The sequence below is a fragment of the Melanotaenia boesemani genome, chromosome 6 (genome assembly GCF_017639745.1).
Source record: "Melanotaenia boesemani isolate fMelBoe1 chromosome 6, fMelBoe1.pri, whole genome shotgun sequence".
NCBI classification, from domain to species: domain Eukaryota; kingdom Metazoa; phylum Chordata; class Actinopteri; order Atheriniformes; family Melanotaeniidae; genus Melanotaenia; species Melanotaenia boesemani.
Window position 1 is genome coordinate 19,309,956 of NC_055687.1, and position 12,941 is coordinate 19,322,896.

General features: G+C 38.8%; 1 protein-coding gene across 1 annotated transcript; it reads right to left on the reverse strand.

Moving 5' to 3' along the window:
- Positions 1 to 2,771: 2,771 nt before the first annotated feature.
- On the reverse strand, positions 2,772 to 12,779 carry pdp1 (pyruvate dehydrogenase phosphatase catalytic subunit 1). Its single transcript, XM_041988458.1, has 9 exons — positions 12,695 to 12,779; positions 10,605 to 10,891; positions 10,346 to 10,513; positions 9,814 to 10,025; positions 7,257 to 7,338; positions 6,786 to 6,880; positions 6,510 to 6,678; positions 6,204 to 6,422; positions 2,772 to 4,589 (listed from the first exon to the last, which is right to left on the reverse strand). Exons 2-9 carry the CDS (start codon positions 10,854 to 10,856, stop codon positions 4,209 to 4,211), a joined length of 1,578 nt encoding a protein of 525 aa, XP_041844392.1. The 5' UTR covers positions 10,857 to 10,891; positions 12,695 to 12,779; the 3' UTR covers positions 2,772 to 4,208.
- Positions 12,780 to 12,941: the final 162 nt, after the last annotated feature.

The following is a 12,941-nucleotide window of genomic DNA, read 5'->3' on the forward strand; positions in this document are numbered from 1 at the left end:
AAAAAGAAAATCCCCCAAAACACACACGCATACATGTGAGAGTGGATGCAGGGGTGGAAGGTGGGAGGGCAGCACATGTAATGCCATAAACATACATCCCTCTAGTCCATGTCACGTTTGCGAGTTCTCTGAGTATTTGGGATGAGTCACGGCAAAACCTGCTGCAGTTTCCAAAAGCTGAACGAAGAAAGATGTCAGAGGCGAAGGAGTGGACTGAGCTACAGCCTCATAACGACCTGCTCAACGCGGAGCCTCTCCACTGTTTATGTCTGCACTCCATCTGTATCTGTATCCCAGCAACATTTTCCACAACAGCACACACACAAAGTTTTCAAAGTGCTACAGAGGTGGTGGGAGAAGTTGAAAGGTGGAGGAATATCGCAGAGGAGGTAGACAGACGGAGTAAACTATATGATGGATGACAAGCTCTGGATATCAAACTTCCCCATCACCACACACACACACAGACGGTTGTTTTTATCCCAGTCATTTCATCATCACTGTGCTAGAGAGGCCTTTTGTCCTAATATAGAAGTACAATATTGACGTTCACAGTCAATACCGGTTTGCTGATGGCTGAATGCTTGCTGATTTAAACTAAGTCATAGATGTCCACAGAATATTATTTAGTTTAGAATGAAGAAAAAACTTAATTACAATGAGCACTGATGATAACTTTCTTTTATTATGTAAAATAAATCAACACAGATACAACACAAAACACTTGACAGAAAACAAGGCTAATAGAGCTTTAAGTAACAGAAGACAAAAGAAAGTATAAAATTCCTTTCAGAGGGTAATTCGTTTCTGATGTTGGTTGTTGCCGGTCATCTGTCATTTATAGCAATAGCAACAAAATAGGTAGACTGAAAGAGGGAAAATTTCAGGTCAAATAAAGAAGATGTTTAAATGTCATGAAAGAAAACTCAATATAAAAAAAAATATATAATGTGAAAATAAAAAATACATGACAAAAAACAACAACAACAAAAAAAAAAAACTAAACAAATGGGTAGAAATAGGAGCCGATGTCTGACTGAACTGTAACAAACCAACTGAAGGAAGTGGGATTTACATCCAAGAAAGCCAAACTTACCGTAAGCCATCATTAACATCTAATCATAAGAAATAAAATCTAACAGTGGGTTTAAATAAAAGCAGTCATGGACTATGGAGGATTTGGATGACAGCATATACAGGGGGGAATCATAAAACTGCATTGGGCAAAGAACTTTTTTATTGGTGAAGGTCCAATTAAACTAATTTCTACAATGACCGATGATACAGGTTGGATGTCAGGCAATGGACCTGGGGAAACGACAGTCATTACCTACAGTAAATGCACAGGTGGGCATTGACATTTTGTAAGCTTTAGTCATCCCATCAATCAAATGGAGGTTTGGTGATGCTGACGTCAGGATGAGAATGCATCTAGCCACAGAGTATCGAGTGTTCAGACATTTAGGAAAGACATATCAACTCAATAAAAAGGCCAGCAAATGCTACTTTTTCAATCCAATCTAATACGTATGACAGAATATTGGGGAACAAAAAGGTCCATGGACTGATCTGTTGACTGCTGTACAACAAAGCTGGAATCTGACTGATGGAAAATCTAATAAAGCAACATAATTTTTCTGCTCTTTATGAATGTGTCACATTGAAACTGATTAACTTATATATTATAAAACTATTAAATCCACATGTGTAACTGCCCATCAGTGATTTTGATTTCGTGGGATGATTAAAACAACGCATCCTGCATCTTATATTCAGAGAACAATCACTCCATAAGGAAATATGGAATAACATCATGGAATAATATCAGTACTACAGTGGAAGTGAGGCACATAAAAAATATGCAGAGGCGTTTATTTCCGCTAAATTCACTCCGTGTCGTCTAAACAATCCAGTTTATCCAGACACCTTCATGGACCCTTTGATTGTATATAAAAATAATTTTAAAAAATTATAAAAAGGACATTTAGCTACAGATGAAACTAATTATTATCCTCTGGTACAAATAAATAGAATAGACACAAACGGGTTCTGTAATAAATGTGTAAGGCTTTAAAGATCTTTCTTTTCAATACAATCAACATTCTCAGACTTTGACTTCTCAGTAAAAAAAATGTGTTGTCACCTTGAACCATGTGAGTGTTTTGTTTACAGAGAAGCTGTCAGGTCAATATTTTAGGCCAAATAAGCCAGTCTGTCTTATTTACTGTTTCACTGAAGATTTTCTCAAATTCTAAAAGCCCAAATCTTTGAATGGCTCTTCTTACAATCTCAATTAGACAGTATGTGAAAACAACACACACACATACACACATATGTATATTAATATATATATATATAAATTCTAACTTTTTGTTTATATAAACTTTGTTTCTAAAGAAAGCAGCTTCTACCAAAGATGTCCAGCTCCTACATGGAATTTAACAGATATTAGCTTAAATTTTGACACCTGAGCTGGTGTTGCAGCACCATCTAGTGCTGATAACTGGCCCATTGTCACTATTCAGATAATTTCATTGGAAAAGCTTTCATAAAAACATTCTCAGTATCCATACTTTATATAATTAACCCAGTGACGTCTGCCACCACGCTGGGCAAAGCGGTAGTGACTTCAAACTTTTAAGACACAACACCCTGACCTTCAGATGTTTGTAGACAAACTGGATTTCCTGTTTTATCCAGTGGAGTGGCAACATGTTCATCTGCTGGCGAGCCTGAAGCCACCATCATTGAGACAAAAACCAGCACCAAGAGTGTGTTCATTGTTTTATTCCATATACAAAACTTAACCCACTTCAGTTACATTTTATACATACAGGGAAGATGTGTAGCATACAGCTAAATATAAATAAATATTTGATGTTAAAACCACCTCCTTCAGATGCTCTGCTCATTCAGTGGGACTTTAATATACTTTAACAAGCAGCCATGAGTCTGTGATTGATGAGTAACTGGAGAGTATCAGGAGTTCTGCTTTACCACTGGTGTGAATAATAACATAATGCAAAGCCAAAACAAACTGTCAACCACACCGCTAAATGACCTGTCAGAAAAACAAGTGTGCCTCTTTTAACCCCACATTGTTTAGAAAAGAAGCTGTGCTGTTCAGTGGGTGCGTCTGCTTAAAGGCTCATTAACAGACTGCCATTCAGCCAAAATGGTGTTACATCTTAGATCACTGGCACTTCTTCCCGTGAAGAAGCACAGTAATCAACTGATGTCATGTCTTTTTTTGACAACATACAGTACACCTGTCTTTAGGGTCTCTGTTTTATGCTACAGTGCGCTGGATTTAAGATGAAAACAATCAGTAATTCAGCAATTCTCAAGCTTTCTGGCTTGTGACCTCTAATGTTAACCTATTACATGCTGAAACAACATTTCATCTCTTGCACGTATTTTTGTGTAACAGAATTATCTTTCTATTGACTTTTGTATACTCATGACCCATCAGATTTATCTTACAACTCATTTCTGGTGCCACAAAATATTCACATTATCTACTTTAGAGGACTCCTATTCAAATTAAAACATTAAACTTTAAAAATGCAATTAAATCTAATAATCATGTTTTCATTCATTCCAGCGTGCTGGAGCACACAGACATCATGTCAATACAGGATTAACTATTCTACATTGAATAAGAACATCTCAATGACACAAAGAAAAAGATAAATAACTGTAACAGTCCCTCAGAAGTGATCTACAAAGTGTATATATGGATACAAATGATACCAACAGAGGCAGAGAGAATGAAACCCAGTTACAATCCTCAGTAAGACAAGCAAGGCCTATTTACTTGATAAGTTGCGTTGTCATTCTCTTTGGAGATGACTGTGATTTCAACCCTGCTGAGTCTTTCAGTAGAAGACATGGCTGAACGTGTTTTGGCACAGAAATGAGTCTGCAATAGCGTTGTATTGACAAAACAGACAGGTGAGTATGAAAACAGGTGCCGGGCAAACCTGGCTGCATAAATAGAATTTTGCTTAAGAGTCAGATCCAGTTTATAACCTCATAAAAAACAGACTTTGTGTAGCACTTCATACAAACATACACGTTCTTTACATAAATAGGTTTAAAACTGCAGGACAGATATATCTTGTGGCCGGTTTGTCCTCCTTATGCGCTTCAGCACACAGTTGTAAAAGTGTGTGTGAGTGTATGTCAGTGCAACAGCTGTGAACGGCTCAGGATTGATGTTCTTGTCTCTGTGCGCCAATCACATGAGGGTTGAACTGAGTGACGATGATGGTGATGTCATCTCGATACATGCGAGCCAGCTCCTCAGGTAGCGACAGCATTTTAGACAGCCTCTCGTGGTCAACCGTGCCAAACTCATTGTTTCCCACGGCATGACGCATGAGGTGTGTCGCTGAGTTCTGATCTTCAAATGCTGAAGACATGCGAGCCTTTCTCTCTTCAAGTAGGCCCTGCATTTGACCCAAAGTGACTTTGTAGCCTCCAACTTTGAGTGGCTGACGCTGATGCACCCCTGCAATATATTCGCCAACAATCCGAACCACTTCCTGCCTGTGGAGGGTCTCCCAGAGGCCGTCAGAGCCGATTACCTGCCAACAAAGAACAGCGATGATTGCAAAATGTGGACACCAAACCTCACCAGGAACCAAAATTTATTACAAAACACCTCATATTGATTTGGAATATACTGCCACTGAAAATATAGAATGAAAAACAAAGATTTCCCCTCCTTGTAAAGACAACCTTTGTTTGAAAATGTCATCCCTTTTTAATGCAAAAAAATATGGCTTTACAAAATGCAGTCATGAGCCCAAAAGCTACATAATTCCTCTCGAAAAGGTCTTCTGTTATCTTGTAATAGACCATTTATTTATTTTTTAAAATGGCATAGCCCACTTTCACTTTTGGATACAATATATGTTTTTCTTTTGTTTTTTTTCCATTTTCCATTATACTCATCAAAGGGGTGGGCCTTTGATAAGGAGAATGGCACAAATGTCAGAATAAAGAGCTTGTTCATCAGTTCTAAGAGCTAATTAGCAGTGACTCATAAAATCATCTGGTGGCAATTGTTGTTAGTGCGTTAACATTTTCCATCAAAAAAGTGACACAAAAGATCCATGTGTCCTACCTTCATTGGAGTATTTTGTAGTGGGTATAAATGTCAAGGCTTTCAGCCTTTGTAACATTCCTGATCTATTCAGCAGCTTAAACACGTAATAAATAAGTACTACTTAACTTGCAGCTGACTGGGAACAACCAACATCTGAGCGGACCATCTTATAATAAGAACTTATCTTAAACTAAAGGTTAAACAGAATATCCCTTAGAAAAACAGATTTCATGAATCGTAAGTGTGTAATGGTGTGTTTCTCTGCAGACAGCCCTATGTCTGTAGCTTTCTGCTTGGTTTATGTTTCACTGTGCAACCTCTAACTATTTGGACAACAGCCAATGTGAGCACATGGATGTAAGCTGTCTGTCCCTTGCATTCATCTTGATGCTTTGCTACACACCTTTATGCTTTAGAACTTGCCGTCTGAAATCACCATCTGTAAATAAAGTTTTTCTAACTTTCAACATGTTTTCTGAACGGTGCTGTGCTTATGTAAAGGACAGAGCAGTGTTGGGGAGACATGTCCAAGTTTAAAGTCTGTGTTTGGAAAGTGTAACTAAAAAGAACTGCTTAGTATGACTTTAAGAGAAGAAACATCATCTTCCTTTGTACACAGTGAGCAAGTTATATGTTAAAGCCTTGAAAAATTATGACAGAAATTTGGCAAACAAACATGAGTTGATCAGGTTAAATCTACAAGCTGTAGAAAGCAGAGTTAAATATTAAGTATAAAGCTTTTGGGACAGTGTTAAAGACTTTAAAGACTTAAGGGGGGGTTACAAGAATGCAGACCTCCATTGATCCATGATGTGCAAATCTGCCACCAAAACCACCCCTAAATAAATTACTATTTTAAAAACAAATCCACACCAAAATTAAGGCGCCTTTTTCAGTGGACATACTCACTCATAACCGAGTTTCATGAAATTCAGTCGACAACAATCAAAACATTTTATCCCAGAGTCAAACAAACCAATTTGATGCGATTCTCAGACCAAAACTATCCACCCTGAAACACTTATTTAAAACAACAAAAAAGAAAAAAAAAATTTAAGAACAAAAACTGTGACGTTGCTTGTTCTCTCACCAAGAATCGATCCTGTGGCCGCAGTTTGTGGTACGTGATCTCAGGCTCCGCGGTCAGATAGGGTGGTGTGTGGTAGTTGGGAGGGATGAACTTTGTGTGCTCGTTTTCATGGAGCTGATCAGGTCCAGACTCCAGCACACGCTTCTGCAGCTCGATGCTCCACTTAAACTTCACATCTCCAAAAGCACGGAATGGCATCAGCAGGCCGAGCAACCGATCCTAATGAAGAAGAAGACAATGACAGAAGAGTGGCTTTAATAGATGCTCTAATAACGGGCACATTGAGCAACTTAGGAGATGCGCTACCTGACGTATAACTGTCTTCCTTTCGGACGGAGGATGCTCGCTCCGTATCCGAGAAACCTCATTGTCATTTTGGGCACTGTGGTCATTAGACAGAGTGTGAGCGCTGAACGAACCATCCTCCTCCTGCACCCCCAAAACTGCCCGAGCATCTCCTGCATTGGCTATAAAGCTTCAGGAATGGACAGGAGTCAGGGACAGACAGACAGAAGAAAAATAAAATCACCTAGGAGAAAAATCACTTTTAAAACAGCTTTATTAAAATACAGTTCTTCATACAGGTCTGGCCCATCGATGTGAGCCACACAGGCTGTTGCTCCAGAAAAGGCCACTCGCAGAACCCAGTAGTGCAGAAAAGAGTTTGCATCTCCAACCTACAAGGCAAAAGAACACTGTAATCATCAAAAAAGCATATGTCCACAGGTTTAAATTGCATGGAGATCAAGTACCATCTGAGCTTCTCTTTGAACTGTAAAATTTATATTTGGATGCTCACATTCCTATCGTTGCTAGCCTAGATTAATGATGATATTCAGTATCTCTTAATGGGTGAAACAGCACTCAGATCTGGCACTCATCACAAATTACATGACTTGCCATTTTCAGTCAGTAGGGGCCTTGCTCGTGAATAGAGAGCAGGGAAGCCCAACCTTTATATTTTAATTACAGTGTAAAAAGTGCTGCTGCTTCTTTCTGCCCAGTAAGAACCAGCAGCACTGTTTCACATGAAACACACAAACAAGTTCTCACCTGAGCTTCCAGGGAAATGTCATTGTCCAGCCTCTTAAAAGCATTTAGCAAAGCCTCGCGGGTGTCTGGAACCTCGCCTGGGCTGGAGAAATAGAGTAATATGCAAGAGGATGATAGAGATGAGGCCAAAAGTCAAGATAAGAAGCCAAACAGAAACACTCAGAGCTTCTCCACCAAGCCATAGGGTCACTGAGAAAAACCCCAAAAGACCCAACAGCCCACCCAGTACCCCCTATATTTATAACCTTCTGGATTGCCAGATCCAGAATATCAACACAATCTGGGTCAAACAATAACATCTACAATTGTGTCATCTTGTTTTTTTTGGTAATGATTTTGAGTATTATCTGTTTAGTTAGAAGTTTTAATGGCAAATTTATTCCTAAGGATTCTCCCAATAATAAAGAATCCTTTAAAAAAATCCAGCTGGTGATCCGGATCACCCCAAAATGTAATCACTAGTTCATTATTCCTTTATTCCTGAAGCAAAATCCATCCATAACTTTGAGTTACATTGCCAACAGACAGACAAACCAATGCTACATACTTACATACATAATAAATCATAATAGTAAAAAGATGAACAGAAGCAGAAGAATGACTGCAGAATAATCTTTGGCTCTGCTCCAACAAACGACTGAGGAAGACTCAGAGGGGGAAGAAATTATCAGCTCCTCTTACTAGAATAGGACCAAGTTCGGGGTAGACATCCTTGACTAGATGCCGAGGCAGTATTCACCTCTAGCTGCAACTAGGAGGTAGCCTGTTGGTGTTTTTTTTAACATTTTGACCATCATTGCAGTGAATACAGGGTCCTCTACCGGAGCTGCATCGATGCCAGAATGACCCGGCGTGCGTTAATTGAGCTCTCGATGTGTGATACAATAAATCAGCTGACAACCAGAGTTCTGTTTCATTACTTTAGCATTAAATTATTCTTTAAAAATATTTTTCCCACTTAAATAATTGATAAAAAACATATTACATTTTTTTTTTACTTTGTTATACGTTAGCTCATTGGTGAATGTTGAAAGCTAGTAAGTATTTTACATTTTCTATACATACAACCCCTATGTAATTCCACAGGTTAATCATTTATTTATCTATTGGCTGTATTACCTCGAAATGCTAAAGACTAAAAGGAAAAAAAAAAGTACCTGTAAATGTCACCTATATCATTTTTTATTTTTATGCTGCGTCGGCAGGGTGTCAAAATGACCCTCTCTGGTGATCTAGGGGGTATAGGAATGTTGGTGGTTCTAGTGTTAAAAAACAATCCTGGATCTAGGCGGTAATCTGGATCACCCCCAAAATATTATCACTAGCAGATGCGAGTATCTCCATAAAAAAAGAGGTTTATGAAATTCAGGTGTATGTAAGCAGAATGCCAAGGAGGAAACACATCAGCAATGATATTAGAGAAGTTATTGTTGCCGGCCATCAATTTTCAAAGGGTTATAAGGCCATTAAAAACTATCTGAAGTCCATTATTCTACAATGAGCAAGACCATTACCACGTAGAAAACATTCAAGACAGTTGCCAATCTACTCAGGAGTTAATGCCCCAGCAAGTTCACCCAAAGGTGAACACTCAAGAGTTCTAGACACATTAGCATGTAAATATTAAACTTCCTGACAGTACAATTAGAAAAAGACTGATTACATTTGGCATGAGTTGCCAGGAGGAAGCCTCTTCTTATTAAGAACACAGCAGAACAGCTTTGGTTTATAAAGCTGCATCTGAACAAACCACAAGAAGAATGTCCTTGTTGCTTAGTCCTGTTCGGGAACAGTGCACTGCGCTACATTTGGTGAATACCAAGCCACCAGCCACAGGACCTGGGCATATTGCCGTCACTAATTTGACCATGAACTCCTCTGTATTTCAAAATATTCTAGTTCCTTGTAGCTGAAATTTGACCAAAACTGGTTCATAAAATATGAAAATGATTCCAAGCACAGCAGTAAATCTACAGCGGAAGGGAAAACAGGAGAATGTGATGACCCAGTCAAAGTCCAGACTCAAGCCTGATTAAAATGCTATAGCACGATCTTAAGAGAACTTTGAATGAATGAATGTCCACAATTCCCAATTAACTGAAGCCACACTGTAAACAAGATAAGTGGGTCACAGTTCTTTCACAACAATATGAGAGGCTAATAACATCATAGAGAAACCTTGTGCTATTGCTACAAAAGATGAATGTACAAACTACTGCATGAAGGGGATGTAGTTAAGTGTTTCCGTACTGCTTTGCTTAGGTTTGTGAAATGAAAAATAACTGTTCAATGTAATGTTATGTTAATGCAATGTTAGTCTAAAGCTGTGTTTGTCTAAATATGTCTGGATACAAAACATTAAAACTAAATGTATTTTATTTTTCATATCTCTAAATTTATGATTGACAAGAGTAATGACTGAACTGAAAGATACAGTGGACTTTATTGTTTTCTTTTATTGTCTGAAGTTACTGATACTTAGCTACAGAGAAAAAAAAAGGTTTTATTTAAAAAAAATAATTGTGCAGTTGAGTATACTCTGGTGCAAGTTTCTCACCTGGTTAAGTCTATTAATTCCTGCCAGTATGTTCGGAGACTGTTAAAGTAGAGGCGTTGAGCCTCCCGGCTGAAGTAGTCATTGGGGTGTTTGTGCCACTGGAGGATGGGACTGAGGGCCCTCCCAGACTCCACTGATGCCTCAAGCTCACACAGGGTGTCATGGGGAAGCAGAGAAACTGCTATGTAGTAGAACAACCTCTCACTCAGTGCCTGAAGGGGGAATTAGAGATTACAGCTTGTATGAAAATATTTTCTCATTGCTAGCAGGTACACAAATTTAAAAAAATGTGAGTCTGGCAAATGAAAAGTTCCCTCAAGCAAATATAATCTGACCTACAAATAAATACATAAATACATAAATTTACTAAACCTGGTGAAGCCTTGCTATAGCAAGAGCACAGTAATTTTGATGCAGGTTGAATCACATCTTTTTTTTAAGATTTTAAGATGGAGTACTAGTACAAAACTATACTGAAAATTGGAAATCAACAGTATAATAACATTTGAGTAGCACAAGGTAACAACTTTACCTGAGCACAGGCACAGCCTGCATGGCCATCAAATACACCCAGCAGCATTCCTCGTGTCTGCAAGCATGTAGCTGCGCTCCGACGATCTTCGATAGGAGCATTGGCAGGGAGCTGATTGCTATCAAAGCTCATTACTGATGACACATTTTTCCCATCAAACTCTGGCACCTGGGAAACACAACACAAGCAACTAGTTTTAGGATGAAAGTGTCAACATATTGCATGGATGGTGAGGTGTTTAATGTATACAACCGCATACCTTGAAGCTGTACTCGTTGGCTTTGAGAATGGAGTTGACCTGAGGGGGCGTAAGGATGTAACTGTGGAGAACTGAGGATGTCTGGTAGCATCTTGACAGCTTGTGTGTCTGCCACTTCTGGGACGGTTGTCTTGAAGCATGGTGGTGACCAATTGGACCCAACTGGGACTGGTGATGTTGGCATGGTAACAGACTGGAAGCAAAAAGCTTGGCACGGGGTAAACCCCTAAGCAGCTGAGATGTCACAGGCATTGCTGGCACACCAAATCACCACTGTGTACACACACCTTTAGGGAAAAAAACATTTAGACCTTAGTGGTGCAGCAATCTGGAAGCAACAGCCGGAAAAAAAGACAAATGTATCTACAGCGAACAGGTTGTTCTCTGTATGCACCATTAAGCAAACACAGTACAAACAAACTGAGATTATATGATGAAGTTTTGCAGTTGTTACAGACTGGCAATACCTGCAAATCAGACCAAAAATTCTGAGTACTGAACAAGCAAAAATTGTCCTCCACTATGTGCTCTACCACAATACCTCAGAAACCATTATAAGTGAATATTTATATTACATGCTGACCAATCTTTGCTGTTTGTCTTTTAGAAACCTGATCCCAGCCATGGCCATTCACATTTTCTTGCCTGTGGGCAATATATTCATGTGGCCAAGTTAAATTATATCAGATCAATGGTTTAAACTGTTTGTTGATTAACCACTAGAACTGGATGCACAAAGACTCGTACTTCTGTGGACTTCAGTCTCATTTTTCTACTCCCTGGACATTTATCATTGACATTTGATATCAGACATCAGACCATACTTGTTCCCATCCAGTTATGTAAAGAAGTCTGAGGCAACCAAAGTTGAAGAAGACTAGGACAAATAAAGATCAACATTACCAGAAATAATGCTTTCAAATACCTGTAACTATTTAAGCACTTTGATTAGCAGGTAAAGTATTGTTTTTTTCCTGTCCTTGTAGGTTAGTCTTGAAAGCAATTCTAGGCAGAGGAAAGGTACAGGAAGGGGAAAGAAAATCACGGGAGGAGATACTGTATATATGTCAACAGAGAGGTAATGGTAAATTTATCTGATTTATTTTGCATGCTCACCTTGCTCAAACATCCAGCTCAACATGTATAAAATAACACGCAGTTCAACTTTAGGCTCAATTTTTGTCATTGATAAATACTGATGTGTCATAATCTTAAATAAGGGTAGAGACTCATAAAAACACATAACATTAATGACACCTATTAGACATAAACCTAAAAAAGAGATACATTTATTGGATTTAAGTTTTAAGCTTAGAAACAGAGGCGGCACCACTTAAGTTGCAAATGGTGCAACCATAGGTCAGCCTGCAGTACAGCCTGTTAAAAATAGCCTGGGCAGTAATTCAGTCCTGACATTTGGTTCTCCAGAAATGTTATGACTGGTCATGGCCAACTAAACCAGAATCTGAATGAGTACTTCCATATTATCAGCTCCAAATTCCTTATTTATATATATATATAAAAAATCCCAACATTTTCACATCTCCTCTTTATTACACTGCTGAAGCACAGGCCAATAATAAATCAAGCACATAAATAGGCCACTCAAACGTCTGGGTGGGAATGCCCCCAAGGTTGACCCTGATGTGTTCACGTAAAAGATTCAGTCAAAAATTACCCCTAAATCAAACAATGTTGGGGTCACAGACACCCGTCCTAAATCTGAGCTTTCTGAGAAAGTTGCCATGTTTGACAACACTAGCTTCTCCTAGCTAATAGCAAACCTGGTATAGGTGTACATAAACCAACTCAGTAGCAGTCTCAGTGCTGGTTAAGGCTAACAAATGTTGTTATGGTACAAAAGACAGGAAAGATATAAACTCGTAATTTAAAACGTTGTCAGTCAGAGAAGTAAAGCAGTGTAATTCATGCTAACTGTAGCTAGTTATATGCAGGTTACACCCACCAACAACCACAAACTGGTCAGCCTATATAACGCACTTCTGCACCGTGTATACAATTTATCTGCGTAAGTACATAGTAGCCTGTTTGAGGAAAAACTGAAAAAGCCGAGTTAGATTCGAACTTACCTCAACCGACGGATGAAAAGAAGTTTAAGTTCATGGCTTGACGCCGTCCCCTTCACTCTGTATTAGTCCTGAGCGCCGAGCCACAAAGGGAACTCCGATTGGCTGAACGATGAAATACGTCATGACGTCATGTAAAGACACCAACGCACGCACGATACCATTTAAATCCGGAGTTTTAATTTCCTCTAGAAATGAGATATTTCCATACTGTAAGAAAACCTTCCTCATTTTTTATTGAGAATTAGCA

Coding starts and splice junctions, on each gene's coding strand:
- pdp1 (XM_041988458.1), bottom strand. CDS start 10,856: ATGCCTGTGACATCTCAGCTGCTTAGGGGTTTACCCCGTGCCAAGCTT. Junction 6,881..7,256: donor ACATTTCCCTGGAAGCTCAG/GTGAGAACTTGT, acceptor TTTGCCTTGTAG/GTTGGAGATGCAAACTCTTT. Junction 6,423..6,509: donor GGAAGACAGTTATACGTCAG/GTAGCGCATCTC, acceptor CTTCTTCATTAG/GATCGGTTGCTCGGCCTGCT.